This window comes from Passer domesticus, chromosome 4 (assembly GCF_036417665.1).
Source record: "Passer domesticus isolate bPasDom1 chromosome 4, bPasDom1.hap1, whole genome shotgun sequence".
Lineage (NCBI taxonomy): Eukaryota > Metazoa > Chordata > Aves > Passeriformes > Passeridae > Passer > Passer domesticus.
In genome coordinates, this window is record NC_087477.1 from 37,936,462 (window position 1) to 37,964,289 (window position 27,828).

The following is a 27,828-nucleotide window of genomic DNA, read 5'->3' on the forward strand; positions in this document are numbered from 1 at the left end:
AGAAGGTCAATAACTCCTCAAAAAGGCTAGAAGAAAACAGTAATAAAACTCTGAGCACTCCATGCCTCCACTCCCCTGATATCCTGTAAGACCACAAGCATCTACGAATGCTGTACAGCACTGAGGGATGCTTTTTTGCCTATGGCCAACCTCTTGTTTCACTCAGCCATTTATCAAATTTTTAATGAAAAGCTTTCTAGTAAAAATAGGGGCTTTTTTGGTTTTGGTTTGTTTAAGCTTTTCTTAAAGTTTCATGTCAAGAGAGGTATTTGCTCACGGACAAATTTTCTGTGGTTTTCAATCACCTTTCTTAGCAAGTAAGGTTCTAAGATTTTTCAAGTTCCAAAGTTTTTATGAGTTCTGTAACTTCCAAAGGTCCAACTTCTTAGCTGTTCTTCTGTTTAAAAAAAAAATCCACTTATAGTCTGTTCAGTGATATTTTTTAAGAAAAACAATTGGTTTATCTATAATATACAATCATATATCCTTACACAAATTCCAAGTTTTTTAACAATAATCACTGAAAAATACACTAAATATGAGTGCAGATTAGAAAGATATTTTATCTATAGACACTTTTAAGTATATTGTTAATCCCTTGGAAAAACTTTTTTTAATAATTATTTTCATTGAATGTGTTCCGCTGTTGAAAACCAAGCAAACCAGTAAGATTTGTATTTACACTAACTCCTGAGGCACATATTGAATAGGCAAATAGAAGTGGTATTAATGCATTTTTAGTAAAAAATATTGTCACTGATTCCCATAATGGATGTTCCACTTATGCTAAAGAAAATATTCATACTACCTTGCATGTCATGTTGGCATAAAATACTACTGACTTCCATCTCATTGCTTTGAAACTGGTCTCAACTGACAGTAGAGTAAGTAATCAATTCTTTCTCCCCATAGTTAAACCAAGAAACATTTTTAAACTCTGGAAAGACCAATGTCATAAGATCGTATTTTGTACACAACTGAAAATTAACTGAAAGGTAAAATGCAGCATATATAACGAATGCAAACAAATGACCAGCCTGCTGCTGGCCAGTTCAGCAGTAGTTGTATTTTACAGCATGCTTATGAAAAAGCATTTATATCCCTTCTGTGCTAATCAAAGAGTATGTCATTAGCTTTTTCTGTGGAAAAAAATATGTCATTTTATCCAGTTTGATAATTTGACAGCACAATTTTTAAAACAATTGTATTTCACCAAACACAAACATCTGGAATTTTCAACTACTGGTTCTCATCTTCCTTCTGGTTGCATTTCAGAAAGAAAATGGGGGCCAGTTATTTAGAAGGTACACATTTATATAACATCATTCTTCATGAAATTGTTGTTTTATTAAGAACCCTATCTCACTTCACCAAAGAGCAGCCATTCTATCAACAAAGCAGCTGAAAGTCAAGTAGCAACAAGTAAATGTCCCTTTCCTAGTGCCTATGGAGAGTTTATGCTCCTATCATGAAGCAGCCCTGAAACCCCACTCCGTGTGGACACAAGCACTGCTGCTGCTCTGGTATAATCTGCACGGCCTCAAGAGGTGGAAAAAACCTCTAGCTTTGCTACAGCACTTGTAGCTTTGCTGGGTGGAATATCTGGTTCTTTACAGTTGGTAGCTGCTATTTGTTATAGCTCCCGTGACACAAGACAAAAGGAAAAAGAAACTTGGCATGTAACTAAATTTTAACTTGTCCTAATCTTTCCAAATCCTAAATTGTGACTGCTTTGTAGTACACACTGAGAGAAAGGGAGACCGATACAGCTAAGGTTGGAAATATTTTGGAAATACATCATTCATAAAAGGGGCTCCATGAACTTCTCCTCACAGGTCACTACAGATTCCTTGCAGACTTCAAACTGATGGCTCCGTGTCACCAAAGTTCTGCTTGGGCCATTTTTACTCAGCAGTTTCACAGGATTTAGACTGAGCCAACAAATCATAGACTAACAAAAAGATTAGTGTGTCTGAATAGAGTGCAATACAGAGGTGTGAGCATCCCTCTGTGCCATCTTTTCCAGGTGCCCAAGCAATCTCTTTTTCCCTGCCTTCCTTGGCCCTTAAACCATATTGCTGGAGATGCCTATTTGAGTGGATAGCTGTCTTCATTTCATCTTCATAAAGATAAAGGCTCTTTAGAACCTGCAGGAATTTTCGGAAAGCGTCAGAAAAATTTTGGCTGCATTAGTCCCTATCTAAGTGCTATTACTGGTAACTGAATTACAGTTCATCTCAAAGCATGATTAACAGCAACATAATAGTATCATACCCACCCCTCTGTTTCTGTCAAGTCCCACATTTTACAAGACAAACACAGAATATGAAGCATATAAAATGAAAGTAAATTAACATGAACTGCCTGCTGCTGGTCAGTACATCAACAGTTCGCTGCCTTTTGCAGCGTTTTTAGGAAAATTACTCATGTCAATATGTGGACAAACACATAAACTATGTCTGGGAAAGAAAAAACTGGGACTACAATTAAATTTTGCTTGTAGCAAAAGAGCAATCCATAGGAGGCATGAGTGCTCAGGCCCTAGTTGCTGTCCTTCCTTTTCTACACAAAGCAGGAAATTAAAGAGAAAAAGCACTCATAGTGACATGATCAAGCAAGGAGTGTTGATTAACAGCTTTTGAAATTATTCAAGTCCATCTGTGTGCCTTTAGGACCTCATCATTAACTTCTACTACAGACCATAGGTCTTGACAACCTAACATGTTTCAACAGAGGTAACACAGAGTGTGATAGTTCCTACGGGATTCAAGGAACACTGCTCTCACCACAGAGGAAGCCAGCACATGCACTATTTTCATGCTTCTGCCCCTGTAATCCTGCTGCCACACCAGAAGAGATTGATGCAGAATTGGAGTTACAATCAGTGCCTTGCTTAGAGAATACCTTACTGCTACTTTCCACTAGCCTTGATCTTCCTGTAAATCCCTTGTCAGCACGACACAGCCTGTCAGCACCCTCTGTCAGGACAACAACCAGGCTATGCATCTCCCTTCTCACCACTCCCCAGAAGCTGAGAATATGCCATGACTACTTGACTACATGCCTCATCTAGGAGACATTCTATAAATAAGGGACACTTACCCACCTTGTGCCACTGTTTAAGTCCCCAGGCGATCTGTCCCTCAAGCCACTACACCTATACATCTTAGATGAGTACACATCTTAGATGTGCTTCAGACGTGACACCCCACAGACATGTCCCTTTTTATTCCTCCTTGACAGGACTAGCATTTGCTCAGTTTTGAGGAGCCCTTTTAGCAATTACACTTCAACATACCCTGCTGTCAGGGTATCTCAGGCTGAGTGAGCAGTATGCACTGAGATAACCTCTAGATAACCAGAGAAAAACATCAGAAGATTTTTTCACTATTTTTTCTCTTAGGACTGTGTCAGTCCTTAATTCTTCTTCATTATCTCTAGAAACAAACCAGGCACCTTGCTACCAACTCCCTCACTCAACACTGCACAGCAGTGGCCTCACCTCGGGGACTGTGTGCAGCTTGGGGCACCTCAACAGGACATCAGATTATCTGAGTGTCCTCCAGACAGAACAGCGAAAAGTCTCAAGGGTAAGCTTTATAAGGATCTGCTGATGTCACTTAGATTGTTCAGCTTTAAAAAAGGGAACATTCATGTTAAACAAATAATGACTTTTCAAGCAAAGCATCAGCAAAGTGGAGAATGGGAGATCTAGTTCACTGAGTTAAAAGAACAGACTGCCTTGAACAGAGAGCATCACCTCTCATCCAAGTATGAAAATCTGTTTGAGTAGAAACACACATGCATATGCAGACTTCAGTCATGTTGGTAAGGAAACTAAAATGAAGGTCCAGCTGTATATAGTGGTCTTCCTTTCCTATCCCTCAGAACTGAAGTTCTGAACACTTCTGTACAATTTTTAGTGGTTTTATCTAATCACTTCAAGCAATAAACAATCCTCAGAACAACACTCCTTGGTCTGTGAACTATGAATTAAGATGTGAGAAGATGTAATTTCTCCATGAAGACAAGTAAGTTTACTAATTTTTGCTATTCAGACTGTCTCCAAGTGCAGCCAGAATTCCTACAGTATTACAAAACTAGTTCAGTATTCCTAGAAATAGATACAAACATAATGTTCTTGCTCAGAGACTGAAAAGACTAAACAATAAACTGATGGCAATTGAATAAAAAATAGTATTTGTATAATGGAAAATAACTATATATCAAACCTAAAGTAGATGGCAATGGCTGCATACATAAACAGGCATTCCCAAAGACTCAAAGACAAAAAAAAAAATTAAAAAATTTAAAAAAAAACCCCAACACTGAGGCCACACTTTGCTCTCGGATTCCAGAGTAACTACTGATTTCAGTTAAAATCTTTGGGATTATTCATGTGCCTGAAGCAATGTACACGTCCATATCAGGTCTGATTATTGTCAGTCAGAGTTTTAGTTAAAAGCCTCTTTTCACCAAACTTCAGATAAAAGTAAAATGCTGTTTGGATATCAGAAATTGTGGTAGCAGAAGCAGCTACTTCTATCTATAGGTGATTTGAGCTGACACTGCCTACCTGTTCAATTAAAGAGAATCTACAGGGATGGGCTGTTTTAAAATGAAAACACACTCTAAAAAAATTCTCAGAAGGTTTCTATAGTCACAAGTTTGTTTTTACAACTATGTTCACTTGATGACTCCAGATGATTATGTCCTGTCATACAGATGAAAATGGAGCAGAGAGATGATTACAAAAATTCTAAAGCAGTGACAAGGGATGTACTGGAGACAAACTTCTGCTCCTCTAGACAGTAACTTTATTCAAAATTATGAATACTTTGTCATTTGCACACTTTGGTTAATGTATTTACATCCATCATATTTTACAGATCCAAGAACTCTCAAGTATGAAGACTTCTACCCCATCCTAACAGTCCTGTACAGGAATATAGTCACAATACAGAACAGCTACTTAGTTTTCCCTGCTCTGATTCACTAAGCACACTATTTCCTCTAAGGTGAATTGCTTTAAACTCACTGTGAGAGAGCTTTTTTCCAGAGTGTTCCAGTTGTTATACTACACTTTGAAAACAGATTAATTTCACCTTATTGTCCTAAAGTGGACTGTCATTGTTTGAAATACATCAACATACCACCTTGTAGCAGCAAACCATTTTTAAGAGATAAGAAAAAAGTGAGGATTTCAGTCTTGCTCTATTTCTCTCTTATTGTTGGTAGTTCAGTTTTCAAGGCTCACACTTCTTTTTAACTGGCCACTGTAATGGCTTATGTGCAGCCTCTTAATTAAATGTGATAAAAAGAAGTCCTTCCACCACACATTAGGACATGGCTGAGCATGGAATTCAAAACAAGGAATTACGCAGGGCTGTCCTAAAGTGAAATCCACAACGGTCAGACTTAAATACCAAGCTCTCTTAAGATTAGTCCCCCTACATTAAGGAAATACAGTGCACTTATATGCTTGCTGCATTGGAAAAACACTTCATCTTCACACAGAGAAACCTTTCCAGCCTTTTATAAACATGGCTGTCATCATTACAAAGACACCAGCTCTAAGTAAGTATTGACAATGGATGTCCAAGCACTGGTTCATTGGAAACTGATGCCATACCACTGCATTTTTTCAGTCTCTCTCTGATACATCAGTATTCAGTGTGTCTGCTCTCAGGAACCACTTGGGAAATATATTCAAGATGATCCTCACTAAACAGAGATGTCTTCATAAACACACATAGATAGCTACAGCACACATCATGATCCATTTCCGTGATAGCACTGCATTTTGAAGTGCCTACTAAAGCCATTTCCCGAGCAGCATATTATTACCTGACACAAACAACTACCAAGCATCCACCAGGACAGACAAAAAAATAAAGGCTGAGTTCAAGCTCACCACTGCCATAAAGATCACCTTAACAATGACCCCACTTTGGTCTACACTTGAGCCTATGTGCACAGAGCACATTTTCTGCTACAACCACCAAATTAGGAGCCTGAAAGTATTTTTACTGAGAAGGCTATCCTGTCTGAAAGGTGAAGGGAATGAAATAAACAGTAATTAATCACCTCTATGTCAAGCTGAAGTGATAGCTCTCAACATGTGTCTCCCTTCTACTAGCAGTAACCACAGATCAGCAGTGGCACTGGAAACCCTGAAGCATTTGATAAAAAGCACCAGAAGAGCTGAGAGTACAGAGACTCTCCAGCCAACACAGAACAGTATTTGTCACAGCAACGCCAGTGGGCATCATCTGGATGCAAGCTCTGTGACTGGAGAAGAAAATATTAATACACAGGCTATGGAGTTTATCCTTTTAATCCCCTGTGGCCGTACCCCTATGCTCAGGTATCAAGGCTTCCTCTAAGATCAAGGGAATCTGAACAGGAGCTTACTCAGAGACTAAGAGCACAGGGTGGGGAGGAAGAGGAGAAGTGCCTTCAAGCAGCTGGTTCTCATATTCTTAAGAGATTACTGGAGGTTCCAGCTGAAGGAAATACCTCCTCAACTTAAGAGGCATACACTTGACTTTCAGCACTGCAGTCCTCTGTGAGGACCCTACCATCATCCAGCTGAGGCACTGATACATAAGAAACCCCACATCATTTCCTAGCAACAAAACTACTGCTACCAGCACAAGCAAGACCTTCGTAGCCAGCTATGACCTTAACCATTAATATCTTTTTAGAGTGTTCAGTTAGTGTCCTTCAAGTTACAGGATGCTGTTCTGCTTTCAGAAATCTGTCACTGCTGCAATGGCAGCCACACCTCTGATAAGATATTTTGGTCTCCAATTTTCAATATAATTTCCTGTTTTCAAAAGTTCCTCAAACACAGGCCTCACTCCTCCCCATATTCAATTTTATAAAGATCTTTTAAATAGCAGTTTTCCAGTATAACCTTAAGCACAGTGTGCTGAGAAAGAGACTACGCTTATCAAAGAAACCTAATTCATAACCTAAATCTTTAACATATACCTGTTGTATGATTTTTTCTGTGCTCTTATATTCAGAGAAAGAATATTCAAAATACTCCAATGGGAGGAAAATAAATGTGGGGGGGGTATTCTTAAGATGACATAAATTGCAAATGGTAGAATAACTAAGGTCTTAAAACTAAAGTTTTAAGTCCTACTGTCTACGGTCTTTCTTCCATTATATTTACAGCTTCTACTTTACAGCCCCGACTCCTAAGAGTACTAAAACTGTTTAAAAGGGCAGAAAGTGCCAAGTTCATGAACTTCTTGTTTAAGAACAAAACAAACAAAAACACAAAGAAAAGGAGACAAGGAAAACACTCGGCTCCCACAAATCTTTGCTGATCAGAGGAAGCACATCCCAAGTATCAAGAGACTGAAGCTGTACCTGGCACAAGCCTGTTATTTCAGCCAGCAGAAAGCAGTGGACCAACCACCTGGTTTTATGGAGGTTTTCCTTGCTAAGGTGAGCTGTGCTGTACACTGTGGCACCGTGACTAAGCAGGCAGCCCGCTGTGTGTCCAGGATAGGACAGAGTGTGACAAACTACCAAAACCATCATACTGCACCAGTATACAGTGCTGTGTACTGCATTGACAGGAGGACCAAGGTTCAAAGAGAAAGATAATTTGACACCCTTCTCCTCAATACTTCCTCAGCTGAGCTTGTAGAAGAGCCACAGAAGGGGGGGAAGCTACTTAGAGAGACTCTAAGGAGTCCATCATTATTTCATATACAGTCTTCTTTACAGCCTGCCCAAGAACCTCTTAATCCACTCTCCTCTGTAACCCCAACCAAAATACATCAGCAAAGGTAAACATCTATGAAAAAAATTTGCAAGTCATATTCCCAAAACCCCAATTTTAATTCCTAAGCACCTAAAAAAATACACAAATCATTCAAAGTCAACTAATACACTTACCCAATACATTAATTACAATATTATATTAATGCATAATAAAACTAAGATAATTCTAATGGCTAACAACCTAAATTGAACTTAAGGCACCTCATCCATGACCTTACAAAATAAAATCTATACTTTCTTCATATTTGTCAACTTCCCGACAAATTTTAAGACAGTGCAGAATAAAATATTATTGCTTAAAATCTGCGTTGCTTCTTGGTTGAGCATGTCTAAGCAGAAGTCACTGAAATAATTGTACTAATTTCCAAAGTTTCTAAAATAGAAAGTAGTATCCCAGTTTTATCATCTCTGTTATTACACTCTTTCTTCATTTCATTTATTGTTTCTTTGTCTTACAAATGGCTGTCTTGCTATCTTTGGTAATTATAAGAACATATATTTCTGTCTAGCAAAAAAAGTTAGATAGCTGTGTAGTAACTTCACGATTCTTCAAAGAGTTTAAAAGGCGTCATCATCATCTGTTTCAAAGCTTTCCCAAAAAGAAACAGCTTTCTACAAGAAGAAACAGTTACATGCAGACATGCATGCAAAACTCACAACTACATGTAAATGCCTCCTCCTATAAACATACATCTGCACAGATAAACAAGAAACAATTTTAGTACAACTCCAACCCTGCTATAAAAAAGAACAAGGGATGAGCAGACACAGTAAGTTTCATAGTGTACATCACAGACAAGACTGTCTTCTAACATATTTTGATAGCCGTTTTAAGGAGAGCACAATAATCAGGTTTTCTTCATCAACACAACAGATGGAACAAGTGGTTTGCTTCACAAACGAGGAAACTGTAGTCAGTTTGCTAAAAACTAGGATATCTATGGAAATATTTCAATAGTAGATTATTTTAGATAAGGCACACCCATGCACTAGCAATTTCTTGCACTATATGGTCACCAATTCCTTGCACTATATGGTCACCAATTCCTTGCACTATATGGTCACAGAGCAGAACTTATTTTTAACTAAGGAGACTATTTACATGAGGCTGCAGCACTTATTTACAAAATAAATGCAGATCAAAAAACTTGTTGAGGCATGGATGACTGAACACTTGAGCTGTGAACCACCTGGGAGGAAACACTTGGCAATGATGGCCTAAATACATTTCCTTCAGAGGCCAGCAGCATGCATCAGATGATCTCCTGGAGTATCAACCTGACCAGCATTTCTAAAGTTGCTCAAATCTACAGGGGTAAGAAAAGGCAGTATTTACATGAAAGGTATAAAAAAAAACTTGCACGTTCAAGCTGGACACTCTGTTCTGAAAATTTGTCCTGACATTTATTTTGATTAAGCTCTTACAAACAGCTGGTTCTGCTTAACTTAATCTCATTAAAAGTCCCAAGCAGACGAATTTAAGCAGGCCCTGTTCTACTGTAAGTCTAACCTGTAAAAACATGAGAGTCCACCAGTTTCCAAACAACAAGCCTTCAGCATCGTGTTCACTGGTGTGTGTATCTTCTAGCTGCAAGCTGCAGCTTTAGCTATATTGAGACAGAAGTGTTTCTCTCAGCCTGTGTTATTCTATGCCTGCTTACTTCTTATTTGTTAAGTAAGCAGAGAGATTTCCTTTTTTGCAGCTGACTTAGGAAATCAACTGAAATGATGAAGGGGAAAGGTGCTCTGAGTCGACCAGCCTTCCCTGAAGAGACTGCAGTTAGCAACATGACTCAAGGTCTGCGTGCATTAAAGTGTGATGGATGATTTCACCAGGCTGGTAACTTGAACATATTAGTTGTATGATTCTATTTGGTAACCTAAAAGGCCCTATAAAAACAGCTTCTGTCAGTCATGCTGTTTTCAGATTTAGCTGTTTTTTTCCTGTGCTAAGTATAGACAAAACAGGCAGGTAAGCTGCAGCCAGTAAATGTAGAAGAGAGTGAGAAAGAAGATGAGTGCTGTAAGGCAGGTTTATCAGTGCTGTTCCAGCAGTACGTTTCCAAGAACTCAGTAACCTTTAAGGAAAGGGACGGGGGTAAGTATGGCTAAACAGAACTCAGTTATATAAGCTTTAGAGACCCTTTAAGGAAAAAGATGCATATATTTCCCAATTTAAGAAAGACAAGAAGAAAAAGAAAAACCAAAGCCCAACCACCACAGACACTACAAGCATTATTCCAGAAATGGGCTTAACAGCCACTTCTCCCACAGCAACACTCGCAGTACTTGAAGTCCTTTGACACTTCAGCAGTTTGAGATGGACCAGTACCACAAACAGTGGAAGTATAAGAACATATATAATATTATCTTCATATATTATAAGAACAGTTAGTGCAGATAAAAAAGTCTTCCTTCTAACATGCCTTGTTTGACATAACTGCACAAGTCTGAATTTATTCAACTCAAGTCATAGAAAAACCTTTTGTTAATAACACTTTTGCAGTCAAATCAACCTTTGCTACAGCACTGCTGAGATCAATAATATTACAAAGGAGAGAAATCTGGCGCAGCCCACTGTCAATCAGTTCTCTTCTGTGCCACACTGTGTTTCATTCATCATGCTGTACACCCTACTTCCTTGCCCAGAGGGAAGGGAATTAAAAGGTCACCCCTTAGCCAATAAAATATATATTTAGCTATTTTGTGGAGAGGAAACAGTATCTTTAAGCAGTCATCCAAAGAAGACAGACTATCCTGAAGGTCGTACACTGCTGCACATCAATAAGCATCTTGATCTAGGAACTGAAATGAAAAATATCAAACCACTGAAGGTATGAAAGGGGGACTCAGAGACCTGTCAGAAAAATTACAAAATTAGAGCTGAGCATTGCATTCAGCAAATAGATGATACAGAGATGGCAGAAGTAAGTAGTGCTGGGAGCTAGGTTAAGATAGCACACACTGAAATTTTCAGTAACAGGAAAAAAATCACTTCAGATACTTTTTACATATATCCACATTTTCTCTTAGGTCTCACTACTGAAAAACACGCAAGTCAGCTCCTCTCTTCTTTACCTTTTCAGTCTTTTCAGGACTGCTTCACTGTAAGCATAATAAAAATTAAAATTAAAAAAAAGAGTAATACCCTGCTGATACCTATTTCGTGATTCTTTTAATCCTGAGAATTGCTTTCTCCTCCATTCTTTCAGCCTCACTAATTGAAATGCTCCAGGGAACAGTCCTTGTGGAAATAAGAAACAGCACCTAAATTGTACTTACATTGCATGTCAAAACAAACATTAGATGCTTAAGACAACAAAAATAGCACTGGGAATCTAAAGAAAATACACTGATTTTTGCTATCCATGCTGCTATCAAAATACATATAGCAGATTCATCATACCACTGAAGAACTGTAGCTGCAGAACTACAGTTTTTGCACTGGAACTACAGTAACCAAGAAAAAGACCAACTGGTATTTTATATTTCCTCAAAAAAACCACCCTTGGCTCATGGCATTTCATCCTGAACGAACAGGTTTATACACATGCAACTGCACTGAAACAAACATGATGGCAGCAAATTGCATAGTGAAATTGGAGGTACTTCAAATGCCAAACCATACAGCTCTCTAGGACTGGAACAAAGAATGAAGATGGCATGCTTACAAAAACAGAACAAAATAGCTGGCTAAGAAAGAATGGTCAGAGTATCTGTGGAAAGGTTTTAAAACTACAGAAAGGGAAAGAGTCTATGAAAACCCTGAAGTCACAAGAGGAAGAAAAATGTACATTTCCTGATGGGAAATATACAAGAACAAACAAAGAAATATTACTTGTGCCACTGAAGAGAAACAGAATCAAATTTCCAGTCATCTTTGACAGTATCCAACATTGAAGTTCAGCTAATGTTCTGGGGAGGAAAAAAACCCCAAAACAAATCTCAAAATCTACAGACCCATAACTTTATATGCAAGTTATAGTGAACATTCATACACAGTGTGTTGTATAGCTATACAGTTCAAGACATCTCTTATGTAACTTATTCTTTGTCAATGCAGAACTAAAGAAATGTGTTCCTTTAAGGAATAAATTCACTACAAAGGTCTTCCTAAAAATAGAAGATGGGAAAAAAATACTAATTGCTCCCTAAAACTGGTCCCTGGTCAAAAGGGACATACCTGCCAGCCTTCCTGCTGAGAAAGCTTGAACTTCTTGTAGTACTAGATTTGATTCCTACTCCGGTCACCATTATCTGACTCCAGGAGCGGGCTCTGAGGACCACTTACACAATGAGACATCATGGCACAGAACTGCAAGTGTCAAAGCTTGACCCTTACAATATAAAAAGGATCAGATCACTAAAACATGCAAGCATATGTCCATTTTTGTTGAAGTCTACAGGTACATTCACATGTGAATGACTTTGGGATGAGGAAAATTAAACAATCTACCAAAATAAAAATCTTTAAATTCTATTGAATGAGGAGTATCCCTGTGCTTTCTGTATGTGTCACTTCCCACAACTGTGTAATTCTTGGCACTTAGTAAGAAATACCCAGCATGGTGCTGGACTGTTCCTCATAAGAGCTGATTATGTTCCCACAGCCACTTAGAGGAAGATTTAGAAGTATGAAATAAGTACGTACGCACCTATATTTTCTCTTCATCTTTTAAAGTAGAAAAATATCAACTTTAAAAATACACCTGGCAAATGAAAATTAATTTATTATGCTTAAAATTATTTCAGCCACTCAATTTGCCTCCCAGTGCTATGTGCAAAAGGCCAACTACCAGCAGCAACTGCAGCACCACCTAAAAGCACAAGATTTACACTGGCACTCTTATTAGAGCTGAGGTAATTTAAGAGGAATGTCAGCACAAATTTACTTTTCAAACTTTATTACTCTGCTTTAAGAAGAGAAAGAATGCCTGCTATTGTAATTTTTAAAATATTTACAAAATCTTTGGTATCTGGTTTTAGTCGCACAGAGTTAAAACCAAAACTCTAACATCACCCTACATCACATTTCTTTCATAAGAAAATAGAACTAAAGAATAAGAAAAATCACATTTAGTGCAAATAAAGTTTTTGAAGAGAAATGTGATCACTCTTCACACTAGATAAAATTCAAGGCTACCACTGAATTAAAAGGAGCTACACATAGACTGCTCTGCAAGCTGTGAGCTTGTGAATCTGGCTTCCTGTAGGTAACTGAGCCATTCCCACTTGCCTTTGAATGTGCAGGTTCCAGTCATAGAGAGGCAAAAGGGGATGAAAATCTCTAATCACATCTATGCCAGTTGCATAACTTTAATCCTGAACCAGAGGCCACATTGTCACCCTTCTGTCTGCAGATTGAACTTCCTTCTCTCTTCATTTGGCAGAGAACAATGTAACCTACTTTTAAATAATCTTTATTCCTTTTTGAAGAGAAGGATGAGGGAAACTGTCCTGGTGGCCATCCAGTAGTGACCTTTTCTCAGAGCATAGAGTCATTTCAAAAAGCACCTCTGTACTATGAAGGCCTTCCAAAGTCATCTCTAACAGACATCTATTTTATCATTACAGAAACACAGGAAAGAAATTAAGAAGTTGAGCAGAATACAGAAGCAAAAGGGAACCATGTGGGGAAAAAGCAATGTACTCTCTGGCTTTGCAAACAGCAGGCAACAGAAAAACCATGGATGTGCCATGATACTTTCCTATTAAACCAAATACTTTTTTGAACATAAGTGCTCGTAACAGCAACATTAAGGATCAAAACAAAACCCATCCTGTGCAGTCAAAAAGGAGTTCTAACAGAGGGAACCAAATGAAGAAGCAACAATTTATTTGCTCAATCCCCTCCTGCTCTGCCTCATGCCTGCAGTTAGGAAGGCACTGTCCTCAGGTGGTGGTGCCACTCAGCCCCTGCTCTCTCAGACAAGGCTCCCAAGATGATTCCATTTTGAGGTAGACACCTGTCCACTGGCAACAAGCATGAGAGCATCAACTGCAAAATGAGGCTACCACATGGCAACATCTTTCAGTCACTACAAAACCTGCTTCCAAATTGAAACAGCTACCAAGAGGTGAAAAGCTCCATATCACATTTCTAATCCCTCCTCTCTGCAACTTTTTTTTTTTAACTTTGTAATGATTCATGGAAGTTTTCCTGGTCTTCTAAAACTTGCTCCCTCGAATATGTTCCTCAAATCACTTTGACTCTCATGTAGCAAGGATTTTTACAATGCATGTGAGAAATATTCTGTTGCTCATTATCTATTTGAAAACACATACTTAAGAAAAAAGGTCAGATAAAAATTGGTATAATGTGGAGCTCTAGTGGTAGTGAAGAAGTAAAGCAGCACATAACACCAACCATGAAAAAGTAGATATTGACCTTTAGTAGGAAAACAGTAAGTGAAAATATGATAACAGATGGATTTAAACAAGGAAGAAGAAAGAGGGAAAGAGCTTAGCATCAAATTAAACATAATTTCAGGCTCACAGAATGCATCACTGCAAACAACATGATGAGTAACTCTTTTCTACGCACAAACTTGCATCCTGTAATTCACTGCAGCTAAGCGACAGAAAAAATAAGATCAGTTTGCTTATGTTAGCCTTAAAGGAAAAATATACACATATATATACCACAGCAGGAAACCAGTGTTCCTTATCAAAACTCACTGGGAGTTGAATAATTCTATGCACTCTTTTAAAACAACCATAGTCACATATACTGTCCTTCCCATGATAGCTGCGGCAACTCCAACACCAGCAAGTACTCTGTTCTCAGCTATATCATCACAAAAATAGAGTAGCAACCCCTGTAGGCAGCTTTAACATTGTCCCTTCAGACTGATGAGTTTGGCAGGAATTGTATCCTAAACTAGGAAAGCTCCTTCCTTATATACAAGTACTATCACACATCCTGCTGGCAAGCATAATCAGCTTCAGTCCTGCTGACAGTCGATATTCCACCTGTAAAGGAGATGGTTTTTCATACAGAGTGAGAGGACAGTCAAAGCATCCTCTGCATCTAGTGTGCCTCATCACAGAGGATGCTGGAACTCCTACAACCCCCTGTGAAACACTGCCATTATTTTCTTAACTTCTAAGATGCTAGATAAACTTGGGCATACGTTAGAAGAAGTTTATAAAGCTAAAACAACATTGACAGTTATCAGATTATCACAAAGGAGCACAAAGACCACAGAAACATTGCAGCGTGAATGTATGAACAACTGTGCAGTATTAGAAGGGCCCATTTCCAAAGTCAAGTGATATCCCTGCACAAACGCACACAGTTTTGAACCTTCAGTAGGAAAAACCTGCAATTTCTTCCTAGGGAAACTGCTTTCCACTAAGACTACAGAAAAACAACACTATAAAAGGTTCAAGTATATATTACTGCTAACTTGCAACAGACCCTCCACCTATTTCAATCCATGTTATAAATTGTTCAATATTTTTGCTAGGGGCCTTTGCTCCACTTCCCAAGTTGGGTACACAGTGCTTTGATTCAGTACTACCTCATTTAAGACAGAATATATTTCATCCGCTGGAGTGGATCATTAACGTCTTCATAAGTGTTCTTGTTTGGCAACATCCAGCCTAATGAGTGGTTTTTATTAGCATTAATTCCCATCTAGGGCCACAGCAAAAACCCATCACTGGGCTTTACATCTTTCCCACCCAAGGAACAGCTGTTGATTGAAGGCATCCCTGGACCTGATTTAGGTGTATTTCAGAAACATGGGGTACCAAACAGCCCAGAGTTACAAGCCTCCGAGAGGAGATTTCCCAGCTGTGTCTGTTACCTGGTGGGCAGTTGCACTCTGGAGCCGCTTCTCTCGCTACTCGTATTTTTGCCAAGTGCTCGTAGGATTTCTGGGGGCGAGAGAAGCAACGTGAGGGCTGGCACTTGGCGAGCGAGCTCTCCCGCCACGGGCAGCGCTCCCGACCGCGGCCGCACGCTGGAATTTACCGCTATGCCAGGGGCTGCGCACCAGCGGCGGCTTCTTGGCTCGGACCCGGCCTAAGGTGCCTCAGTGCCCTCACCACCCCCACACCCGCCACGCCAAGCCCGGCACCGGGGGTCTCTCCGGGGGTCTCTCCGCCGCCGCAAGTGACCCCGCTCTTCCTGCCTGCTCAACACGCGCGGTGGAGAGGCGCGGGGACGGCGGCAAGTTGGGGACGAGAAAAGCGCCTCAGCGGCGGCTCACGCAGGGCTCCCCCGCCATCCCCATCCCCATCCCGCCGCCCCAGCAGCCCGGGGCGCCCCCGGCCCGCTCCTCCCCCGGCCCCGCCGCCCCCTGGGGTTGCGGGCTCACTTTCCCCGCTTCCCCCTTCAGCTCCCACCCGAGCAGCTCGCCCCGGCCACCCTCCTCATGGCCTCGGCCGCCCCCCGCCCCGAGCATCCCTCATGCCCGCCACACGCACACCGCACGGCAGCGGCCAACCCCGTCCCGCACACCTGGGCGAGAAGTCGCTCCACTTTCTCCTGCATCATCGCGTTCAGCTGCTCCAAGGAAAAGCCGGGCAGCGGCGGGAGCGGGGCGGCGGCAGAGAAGCCCCCTCGGGCGCCTTCGATGGCCGCGACCCTGGCCTGGAGGTCGCTGGTCCGCACCCCCAGGTAGACGCAGGAGGCCGCGGCCAGCGCCGAGAGGAGCGCGGCCAGCGCGGAGCCGACCGGCCCGGCCCGCCGCGGGCAGCGCTCCCCGCCGCAGCCGGGCTTCCCGAGGCCGGGCTTCCCGCTGCCGCCGGGCTTCCCGTTGCCATCCCGTCCTGCGGCTCCTCGGCTCTTCCCCAGCGTGCTCGCACACCCTTCAGCTGCGGCAGCTTTGATTTCCTTTCCTCCGCCCCCCATGGAGGCAATTAGTTTACAAACAACGATAACAAAAATAACAGCAACGAAGTAGGAGAAAATAAATTAACAAAACGCCAAAACAATTATTTAAAAGACCAAAAAAAAAAAGATTAAAAAAAAAACCCGCGGTAAGTAGAAGCGAAGCCCGCAGCCGGCTCACACACTTTGAAGGCGAAGCGGCGCGCTCCGCAGCCCGCACCGCGCACCGCCGGCAGCGGGTCGCGACCCACCCCGCGGCAGAGGCGGCGGCGGGAGGCGGGGGCGACGAGCCACGAGCCGGCAGCGGGGCTGGGTGCGAGGCGTGCCCCGCGGCTTCCAGCCGCCCTTCGGAGGGAGCAGCGGGCTCTGCGAGCGCTTTGCCACTTGTCAGAGAGGTTTTCAGGCGCGGGGCGGGAAGCGCCCCCCCTCCGCCTCCCGCTCCCCTCCCCGCTGCCGCCGGAGGACTTGTTGCTCCCGCTCCACCTGCCTGCCGGCGCCCAGCAGCCGCGCCGCGCCAGGCGGGGAAGCCCGCAGGCGGCAGGCAGCCCGCGCTGCCCCGCTGTCAGCCGCGGAGCCGCCGCCCCGCATCCCCGCCCTCATCGGCATAATTTATTCACCTAGGCGGAGGGGCGGCCTGCGGGCCGCGGGGGCTCTCTTTGCGTAGTGTGTGCACGGCGTGCAGGACATCAGACTCACAAATTAGGAGGGCGAGGGTCGCAGAGGCCGCGGGAGGGGGCTGCAAGGGGCGGCTGGCCGCGCCGGGGCAGCTCCGGAACACCGAGCAAATTTACGGCGGTTTATGGCCGGGCTGCCATGCCCACGGTGCGGGCATAAAGCACGGGAGTGCTCCGTTGTCCCGTTCTTTTTTTAGAGTTCGGAGGATAAACGTGTATAATTCACCGTCGCAGGCAGGCGACCCGAGGGCTCACTTCCAAAGAAGCAGCCTGCACTAGCTTCCCATTGTATTAAGGTTTAATTTTAGCCAGTTTTCTTTCTGCTTGTTTATTTATCAAGTTGCTTTTTCACTATTCCATGCACACTGTGAAGTTTTCATTGTGCCTGCTTTGGTTGACTAGAAAAGGAGCATCAACATCCAAAGAACTGCAGGTGTGGCCTGATGGGAAGCTTGGTGGTTTCTGGTCCTTTCCTCTCTGCTTTTTACTGCCCAAATGCTGCATTGACCAGCTGTAGTTAGGTTCTCACCTTGGCATTACTGCAGTGCATCTCCTATAAGCCACTTTTGTGTGACATTTCTTCTGTTTGGGTACACTTTTTGAACCAGAGAAACTTCTCAAAGCAGGACCAGATGTTGAAAGAACACATAGCTCACCCGGTTTGGCATTTATGTATGTGAACACTGACTGCTTACAAGATATGTGATGAAAAAGAGATTTGTCCAACTATGGCACTTCTCAGACAAGACCAAGAGTGTTGGTTTATACTGTGAATCAAATTTCCTTATGGAATCATATTTGTGCAGTTTTATTACCTATTGTTTCCCAAGTATTCAAGCAGTCACAACTGCCACGAAGACATGGATCCAAAAAAGCTCTGTGGGTTTCTGTCTCATTATTTAGACTTTTAATGAAGTGTACCAGAAGTTCATAGCCAGTCATTTATTCTTCATAATTTGTCTCTTCTTTCTAAACAAAAAGTTTTGTGTACTCTAGTCAGAGAGAAGAAACCATGATTACATAGCCTTAGGTGATAGTTTCTTCACAATAAGCAGTTAAGGGTTGCAAGGGAGAGTTTACAAACAAATTCCACCAAGCAGCACATACCTTATGGTCAGGACTTGGGAATAACAACTGCACTTTTCAAAACAAGGGCTTGCTTACAGACTATCTGTCGGCAAAAATAAGTTGAAATAGTATTTGGAATTAATAAACTGACAGCAGAAAATAAGTAATACCGACATGCTCTTATTTGGTGCTCAGCATGGGCTCCCCGAGTATGGTCTGAGCAGTGCCCAGGCTGCCTCAGAGTGGCTGGCAGCACACGCGGCGCTGGAAGCCACTGGCGCCAGCTCCAGCGCTTCACATTACCCCCTGTTGTTAGTAGCCAGCACCATTACTCACCCCTGCTCGTGGGGACATCCAGCAAAGTAACCCTGCAAACCTCAGGACACGATTGCCATTTTCTGCAGGGGGTTAGCGAGGCGCCGCTGGGAGCAGGATGGCTGCCCGCAGCCCGCTGCTGCCTCACAGCAGCACTGCCTCACTTGTGGCGTGCAGCTGGGTGCTGCTCATCCGGGCCAGGGTGACATCTCCTCCTGGGACCAGCTCTTCTCATTTCAGGGCAGATACAGACATCCTTTGGCTGCTTCAGTGCCACCCGCAAGGGGCACAGACAAACACGTACCCATAGGTCAGCATGATGTGGCTCGACGTTTTGCTTGGCCAAATGATGCAATCTTTCTGCCCAAGCATCTTTCTGTCCCAGCATCATGCCATCCGTTCGTTTTGGACAAGACATATTCTACATCAGAAATTTAATAGCCTGAGACAGAAAAGTCCCTTGTTACATTAGATTTGCATGTACTTGCCATCATAAAGGTTGCCAAATGAGCCAGATTATCATGTTTCTATGGGTTAGAGTGCAAAGCCATTTTCCTAATAAAAATTTCTGTTATATTCCTAAACTGAATAATAATCCCATGCTAGATGTTTTTTATTCTGAAGAGGTGTGATGGGAAACCTTTCCTTTTTCTGTTCGGGACAAAAAGAAAAATCTGCCAAACTAGAATCAAAGTCCAAGCCGGTAAAAGCAGAACTCTAAAATACCCAAGAAATTGTTTCCATGCTCTTTCTCACAATGGGTAACTATACTTCTAACAACTGGGAAAAATGCTAGCCCTGCCTGGTCTCAGGTCCGAAAAGAGATGAGGCTCATGCTCATGTGTCCATGGGTTTGCTCAAATATATCCTCAGACAAAGGGAAACATGATGAAGAAGAGTGAGAGGAGAAAGACCAGTGTCAAGTCTTCCTCCTTGCCCCAGCTTAAAGTTATATTTTTCTTTTTGCTAAAGCTTGGTTCTCAGAAAGATGTCAGCTAAAAGTTTGATAAAATGCTTATAAATTACTTGATAATGGCAGAGTTAGAGAACAAATTTTTACCGTAACTTTTTCCCTAATGTGTTTTCACCTAGAAATAAATAACAGCATTTTTGAAAATGCAAATTAGCAGTGTCCTCTGCTTGCAGCATGGTGATTTTCCTAATGGAGGCATTATTTATCCGCTTCACGGCAAGGTTGGTCCAGAACAGATTGGAGTGGACTGCAGAATCCAAACAGCAAGCTAAATTATGCACAGTCTGATTAAATCTAGCACAGGAGTTGTTTGTGTAGGCGAAGAACATAACACAGATGTTTTACCTGTTATAAAAATCTCCAGTCACGTCTGCCTGAGCTGAGAGCATTAAAGCAGCCATACCCTCCCATGCTCAGTTACTTGATACCATCAAGTGGACAACCAGCAGCTTTGCAGTATGCTTGTCCCATCTAAACACAATCAACCAGAGGAAAAAAGTGTTAAGGCACAGCATTCGCTGCTTTTGCCAGCTCTCCACAAGCGGGAGGCAGAGCGAATCCAGGACATGCATATGCTCAGTGCCAGTGAGCCTGCTTCTTATTTTGCAGCCATGATGATGCCAGAGTCAAGAAGGCATCTACTTAGGATCATAACTAAGATTAAAACCAGATTGCTGTAGCACTTTTGAGAATGCTATCCATGCAATGAAAGAACAGGGTTTCTTTTTTCCTCCCCCCCCCTCTATCTTAAAACAAGCCACTATATTTTAAACGTTTTTTATTGGTGAAGATTTATAGGTCTTGAATTAGAGGGAGTAACTTGGTCTAACGAGTTAAATTTCTATTCCAGGAGTAAACCAGACAGCACTTCATATGGGCAAGCAGTAATTTAACTGCTTGCTTCCAGGAACTGTATCTCAGATGTTGCTGGTCACGTTTAAGATATACCATGCAAGTTTAGGTAACAAAAAATTTAAAATGCTTTAAAAGCCTATTTTGTATCTGGTAGCCAGAATACAGCAGCTTGAAATAATACCTGTACATCAGGTGTTTTGAGCTGGCCACTAACTCATACAGGTGGAGTGTAAGAAATGGCAAATCTGCAGCACTCCGACTCAAACAGTAGCAAAGGGAGAAGAATTTTAAATAATGTCTGCTTGAAGCGCTCATGCGCTGACCTGAGGCAGCCACGCTTTCCACCAGGAGGGAAGTGCTCTTGCTTTGAAGATTCAAATCTCTAAAGGCCACGTTTCAGCAGATCTTGTATATGACCAGGCCAAAGGTATTGACACAGATGCTACTGTTTGCATTTCATGGGTCTGTGTTTGAAGGTGTGGATGGTGTTTACAGATAACAGTTTTCCACCAGACAGGACTAGTGTCTGGAGTTCTTTCCATATTTTTATGTCTACAGCATGATATAGTCTGGCTGACCAATCCACAGTCCATTACTGGATTTCTTTACCAGATACAACATACATTTGTGACTAAAACAGATGTGTGAAAAACAAGCAGTCATCTGCTGAAACAACAAGCCATGTTCAATTTGTGATATATATTGCACATATGATCAGGAAAGGCAGAAGGCAGGGAGTAAATACAAATAGGAACTGGTGTCTAGGGCCTCGAGTTAGAGCTGAGGCAACACACAGAAAGATAAATGCTCAAAAGGTTAATAATGGTTATGCAAACCATTCTGCAAAGGTTCCCACTTTGAAATGGAGCTTATATATTATTCATTCTATGTGGAGCCATATTCTGCATTCTGCTTCTTCCTCCATTCATCTCTCTCCTGCTCTCTCCTGCCTTCAAATCGGAGTGCATCTTGCACCCTAAATGAGATTTTACTCAACTTTTGGTTACTTATGTAGGGAAAATGCAAGGTGGAAGCAGAATCCAGCACTTCTCTCACTTCTTAGCTTCCTGGCAGGCTAGGTAGTATGGTATTTCTCATCGACCTGCTCATAATATCTGCCAAGATAGCTCAGAATCACCAGAAAAACAACTTACTTCACTGTTTTTGGAAGGAAGTTGGAAAAGCCTTTCACTTTCAAATATCCAAATTGATTGCCTTCTGTCACTTTAAATTTAATATAAGCACATAACAGTGTACATGATGCAGTACATTAATATACTTAGCAGATGGATAACACTTCCTCGTGATTTAATACTTAGATATACTCATTTCACATCTACTGTACAAACACTTCATATATTTGGATTTTTAAGTCAGACTTATCTTCTGACTAGAGGCAATTGAGTCACATGAGCATAGGATTTAGTTTATTAGTTTCATAACCTTACTGGTATTTTGGCAAACCTGATATTAAAAATAAAAAAATAAGGAAAAAAACCCCAAAAACTTACATCTGGATTTTAATATATTTCACAGCATTTCCTTTTTCAACATGATGAAACCAGCTCTCCTAGACCTACAAACTGATTCAAGACAAAAGTCAAATCCTGTATGTCATTCTTTACTAAAATTCACGTGAATGTGTTACAAAACACTTCATAACAGATAATCAACTGTCTTACATTTTTCATAGATTCAGATACTTGCTTTAAAATGCAGCTGATTCTTGGGAAGCTCTGGCAAGAATTTTACTGAATGGAGAGCCATCATCAGAAACTGGGACGAGGAGACCAGACCTGAGAACCTCAGACAGACAAAAAAAAAAAAAGTCCTCCTTGCCCTGGCTCCAGGCCAATTAATATCCCTTGGTTCCCTGATCTGTTTATTTGTGTGTGAAAGAACACCACTGGAATTCCTGGGTCATGGTGAAAGGCTGGGAGGACAAAGTTTGGACTAAGAGTTTCTGAGCCTGCGAAGTCCGATATTAACACATAACTTCACTCACGTCTGTAGTCTGATCCAAATCAATAGGATTAGTCATAGAAGTAAACTTTCACATGTGCTGTAGTATTTGGAGGATGTAAAAATGCCAACACAAGGGACAAGATGAATCCAAAACAAAAAGCTAATTATACAGCAGAGAAATTCTCTTCACCTTGTTAATTCTAAATTTCTTGTATGCAAAAGCAGTTACATTTAAGAAGAGCTTGCTGAGGTTTTTTTCTCCAATAAATTATTACAGTAAAGAGTAAACTGCTAAGAGATCTCAGTGGAAACCACCTCTGAAAAAGGCAGCAATGACTCTGAGTACATTTTTATGCCCCAACACAGCTACAAGAAATGTAAGGTTCCTGCATGATATTGGCAAATATAGAAACATTATAATGCAGATAAACTAACATTTCTATAAGTACTGTCAAAGATTTACATACATAAAACAGGTGGAAGCTTCTAAAATCTACAGACTTGGATCAAAGATGGACAGGATTGTTTTGGAACAAGCAAGTAGGAATAAGAAAAGGCAGAAGACAGAAGAAGGAAGGTTTGATTGCCAAATTGAAAGGAAGGTGTCAGGAAGCAAGCAGAATTAAAATATCTAAATGGATTTTAAGAGGGTGAAGGAGGTTGTTACAGCAGGAAATCTTCCTTGGTTCAGTGGATGGGGTCCTCCAAGTCACTTAAAGACAGATAAAGTCTGGTAATCTCCCCCTCCCCTCCCCCCACAATTTGGAATTAGTATATTCTGAATATACTAATCTGGAATAAAATTTCTTCTTATAAGAACTGCATATCTGACAATCAGTGCATCATTTTACACTGTCATCCACAATTCTGCTCAGGGCCATGTCCTTCTCTCTCTCTTTAACCAAATTGCTATGATGCTATCAAATGAAAATCCCTATCAGGATGTCCATGACACTTCTGGAGGTTTTTATTTTATGTTGCTAGACCTGAAGAAGGCAGTGGGGGGCTCAAAAGATTTGTCTTTTCTAATTGTTTGTTGAATTTCTCATTATTTCAGTGAGGTCTGGGAACAGATGTCTACATGCTCACTACTACCTCCCCAGACAGTCATGTTACAGGAAAAAAAGCATCATATCATTCAGCAAATTGTAAAAAAGTCAGTGGTCTAAGCACAAATTCTCTGTCATAACTCTCAAAGCTGTTGTATGATGAAAGGGAAATCTGAAAACTAATTTTAATTTCAGATTTAGTTTCCTGTGTTACAGAATTCAATGAAATGTTGATATAAGTATTTTAATAAAGGATGACTTATCTCAGGCAAATTTATCCTACTCTTCTGAGGACAAGCAGAATTCAGTCAGAAGATAGATTCTGGATAAAATACAAAAAAATTCAAACAGATCAAACTTGGATCAACATAAATCACAGTTTTGTTACTTTTTTCAGAGCTAATCCCTAATTTGACAAATTCCATCAATGGTGGTCCCCTCCACAGTTATTCAAGTACATTTTCAGAATGCTCTGCCATTACCAGCTGCAGATATTAATGCACTTTTGAAGGACATAAAGTTTGCTGGGAAATTATTGCTTACTCATGTAAAATTGCCAAACAAAAACCTTTTTTCCTGATCATGCTGAGATCAGTTGTATATAGTATCTCCTTTCCTGGTAAGAAAAAAATGCCCAACTGCATCATGGGGGAAAAAACCAAACACAATAACCAATAAGCAAACAAGCAAACAAACAGAAAATCCTTATCTTAAAGGCTTATTAACATCTTCAAAATAACTGCTTATCTTCTCTGGATTAGAAGGAAGTAAATCTTAAGATGCCTGTAAGTGCATGACAAAACCTACACAACAGCGTTGCTACTACAAGGTGTAAAAGAAGTTCGTATTATTATGGATTTCACCTCTTTTTCAGCTGTTTTGAGATGACATCCTGGTTTTCTCACATCTTTTATCACCACCAAACTGCCAGCTGCCAGATCACCCACTTTCCCTCTCTTTGCAATGAGCTTCAATCTGCCACTCTGCAGAGTGGAAGCACAAGGAGATGGTCAGCAGGCTTTCTAGAGCTCCTGCCTTGGTGACTCTCTAGGCTTCTCTTTCTCTCTACAGACAGAAAGGAGGGGGGGAAAAAATCTCAATTTCTTAAAGGCTACAAAACTGTAAAAGACTTTAAAGGGTGTTTTGTAGGGAATGGGATGGTCAACCATTGAGGCTGATTCCAAAAATCAGTGTTAGAGGTGTCTTTCTCATGTCTTTCCATCTATGAACAGCACTGTCATCTCTTCCATGTGAAATTATCGGAGAAGGCAGTGGGGGTAAGATAGCTGCAATATCTAAACAAAATTTAAATTATGAAAATTACAGATCTGGGATATCTGAGCACAGCCTCTGAGAGCTACAGAGCTAAACAATTAAGCTGGTGGCCAGAAAAGTGTCTGAAACCTTATCATAAACATTTAGGACATTTTTCCTTGCTGTGAGTAGAGAGATAAAGCAGGCCAGTCAGGAGACATTATCAGCTAAAGAATCCATAGATCTCCTGTAGATTTCACAAGAATAAGCACAATAAAATAGCCCGGCTGCTTGGGATTACAGGTCCCAGCCTTGTGTCTGCATCATCTCAGCTCCACCAGGCCGCCAGCTGCCAGAGACTTTACTGAATCGTTCAGGGGCATAAATTCCTCAAATTGCTGTCATAGACTTCTTGTAGCTGTCATATTCTTTACACTACTTGTATTATTTTTATGCCAAAGGTAAAATAAAACTATTTTTGTCTTCCCTGTTTTCTGTGCCTGTAAGAAAATTTAAGTCTTTGATGATAATTCTGGCTATGGAGGTCTAAGCTAGTCAGGACTGACATAAGGGAGAGAGGGACTGCTAGGTAATGTCTCAATTTACCATCCCAGGTATAACTCATGCTTCTCAGTCCTGGAGCTCTTCCACAGAGCTTCCATTTTCCACAGCCCTGCTATGCTTCTTTCTCACCCAGAGCCCTCCACATGCACGCTTTCCAGAAAGTTGCACTGCTGCATTATAGATGTCTGTTTAGATGTCAACTCCAACTTTCCTGCTCCTCTAACTTTTCAAGATTGCACTGTCAAAAGCAGTCAACTGAAAGCTACATGTAAGTTAAATGCTCTCTCTGTCTCCGTCTCTCAGAGCGTTCTGAGACCCTGCCTTCATAGGTGAGCAGGAATATATTGGAAACTGCTCATATGAGATCAACAGCAAATGTGAGTAATGGTGAAGGCTGATGAAGGAGAAAGCTGGAGGAGAAGGTCAACCCTACATTAGCATTGCAGAAAGCAACAATGAAGAAAATATGAAGAAAAAAATATTTACTACAGCCTTTTATTAAGGACAATGCTCCTAAAGGCTGTTTTTTGGTGGAGCAGAAGTAGGATCAAGAGAAGAGAATGGACAGGCTTTGATGGTGGAGGTGGTAGCATTAAGGATGAAAAAGCAGAGGGGCATAAAAGATCTATGATGGTGACACAAAAGACTTGATATTCATATATACAGGGACTGTGAGGAGATACAGGAACTTTGAAGCTTGTATTTTACCAGCTAACTGGAGGACATGATGAAGACATCTTGTCTGGGCTCAGCAGATCTTAAGATGAAGATGGTGCCTCTCGCATGTGGAGAGATTTCCCTGCACACAGTGCTGTGGATGTCTTGTAGCAAGAAAGTGTTAGTTATATGGACTTAGAGTGTCTTCCAGCTGAGAGCTTTGTTCTGGCTTGGTTAAAACCTCTAAAAACATGTCTTTCTGATGTTTCTGGTTAATAACAACGTAAGTCCAAAATTAAAACCGTCCTTGTGTTAGAGGGACAGAAACAACCCCAGTGGGCTTTGGGAGTAGAATTCCCCCAGTGAGGCAGGACAGTATTATATACAACTGAAGTATTTTCTGCTTGATGCAGAAGGCCAGGTGGGTGAGTGGAGTAGCAGAGCACAGAAGGGCTCTCTGGAGAAAGATCTATTATTTTTGGGTTCAATCTCCTGATACAGAGAGAGGGAAAAAAGGCTTGGGGAGAAGTCCTCTTCCAGGGTATTTACTTGTATGTCTGCTTTCTGACACATACCTACACAACATCAGCTCTCCAGTGGTTTTTGGCTGACATCATATTTAGATAAACTATCCTCCTGAAACAGGAGGATGATTTGTGTATAATTCTTCATTTTTATTGAATGTGGACTTCTACTCATTTAAGAAATCTTGGGCTCTTAATTTTCCTTTTCATCTTGCCCTTGACATTACTTTGGTTCTGCTGTATTTTTCTGTACTTGTCTGTCCTCTGTGATTTTAAGTGCTTGAGACTTATTAAATATAAAAGCTCTTTGATATCAGCTGGAGCACAGCTGAGGATTAAGCCTGCCCCTCAATGCTCTCTCTGCCTGCTGCTGTCATGTGTAAATCCTATGTAGGAATCACTCCCTTCCAAAGAAATCAGCTGTAGCCTGTATGAAACATAGCAGATGCTCTGCAAAAAGATCAGAAAGGAAGTGAAGATACCTTTTCCAATGAACTTTGTGATGAATATAAAATCCAGCATCAGAGCAGCTTCCCGCAGAAAACCAGCAAACAGGCATCCACTGCTCACTCATCTATAAAATGCCTCCTGGAATCTTTAATGGCTGTGAGACAGCACCTGTCAGCTCAGTGCCACGTGGGGAGAGCTGGAAGCAGCACGGTAGCAGCAGTGCCCACAGGAGCAGTGCTGGCAGGCTGTGCTGCTCCTGACAGAGCCATTGCAGCCACCCAGGCGAGTCTGGGAAACGCCCCAGCTCAGCTGACCCAACCAGTGCAGTCTCAGCATCACACTTCTACAAGTTACAACTGCAAGCAGTTATACCTTAATCTCCAGAACATAAGAAATTCTTTAAAGTTTCTAAGACCAAAGCAAACTGGTAGTATTGGTCATCAAAAGGTAATGAGATTTGGCTGTAAAGTAGGAATCTACTTTTTCTGGCGATGCTCGAATATTTTGCTGCCAAGATTTCCTCAGCTGTACTTTACGTTTTAGTTATTTGAGTCTCCATTTAATGCGTCTGTTCTGGAACTAATTTTTAGGTGGTTTACCCATGGGAATACCAGCCCATGTGCTTAAAATAAAATGAGGGATATATATAAATATATATATATATACACATAGAAAGAGGGAATATTTTTTGGGGTTTTTTTGCAAGTGATAGCATGCCTCTATGTGATTACAATGTGCAAAAAAACTCCAAAGCCTTCTTTTCAATCCGTATTTATAGCAAAAGTCCCATGCACTTGTAAAAGAGTGAAGACTTCTGAAATCATACCACAAATCAGCA

General features: G+C 41.4%; 1 protein-coding gene across 1 annotated transcript in view; it reads right to left on the minus strand.

Annotated features, from left to right (window-relative positions):
* The window catches only part of COL25A1 (collagen type XXV alpha 1 chain), a 297,126-nt gene extending 279,944 nt beyond the window's left edge, over positions 1 to 17,182 (minus strand). The window contains exons 1-2 of the mRNA XM_064417188.1: positions 16,271 to 17,182; positions 15,615 to 15,684 (exon numbers count right to left, since the gene is read on the minus strand). Coding sequence (XP_064273258.1) covers positions 15,615 to 15,684; positions 16,271 to 16,663 — 463 coding nt within the window. The 5' untranslated portion in view covers positions 16,664 to 17,182. The remainder of the gene's footprint in view (positions 1 to 15,614; positions 15,685 to 16,270) is intronic.
* Between the last annotated feature and the right edge of the window lie 10,646 nt (positions 17,183 to 27,828).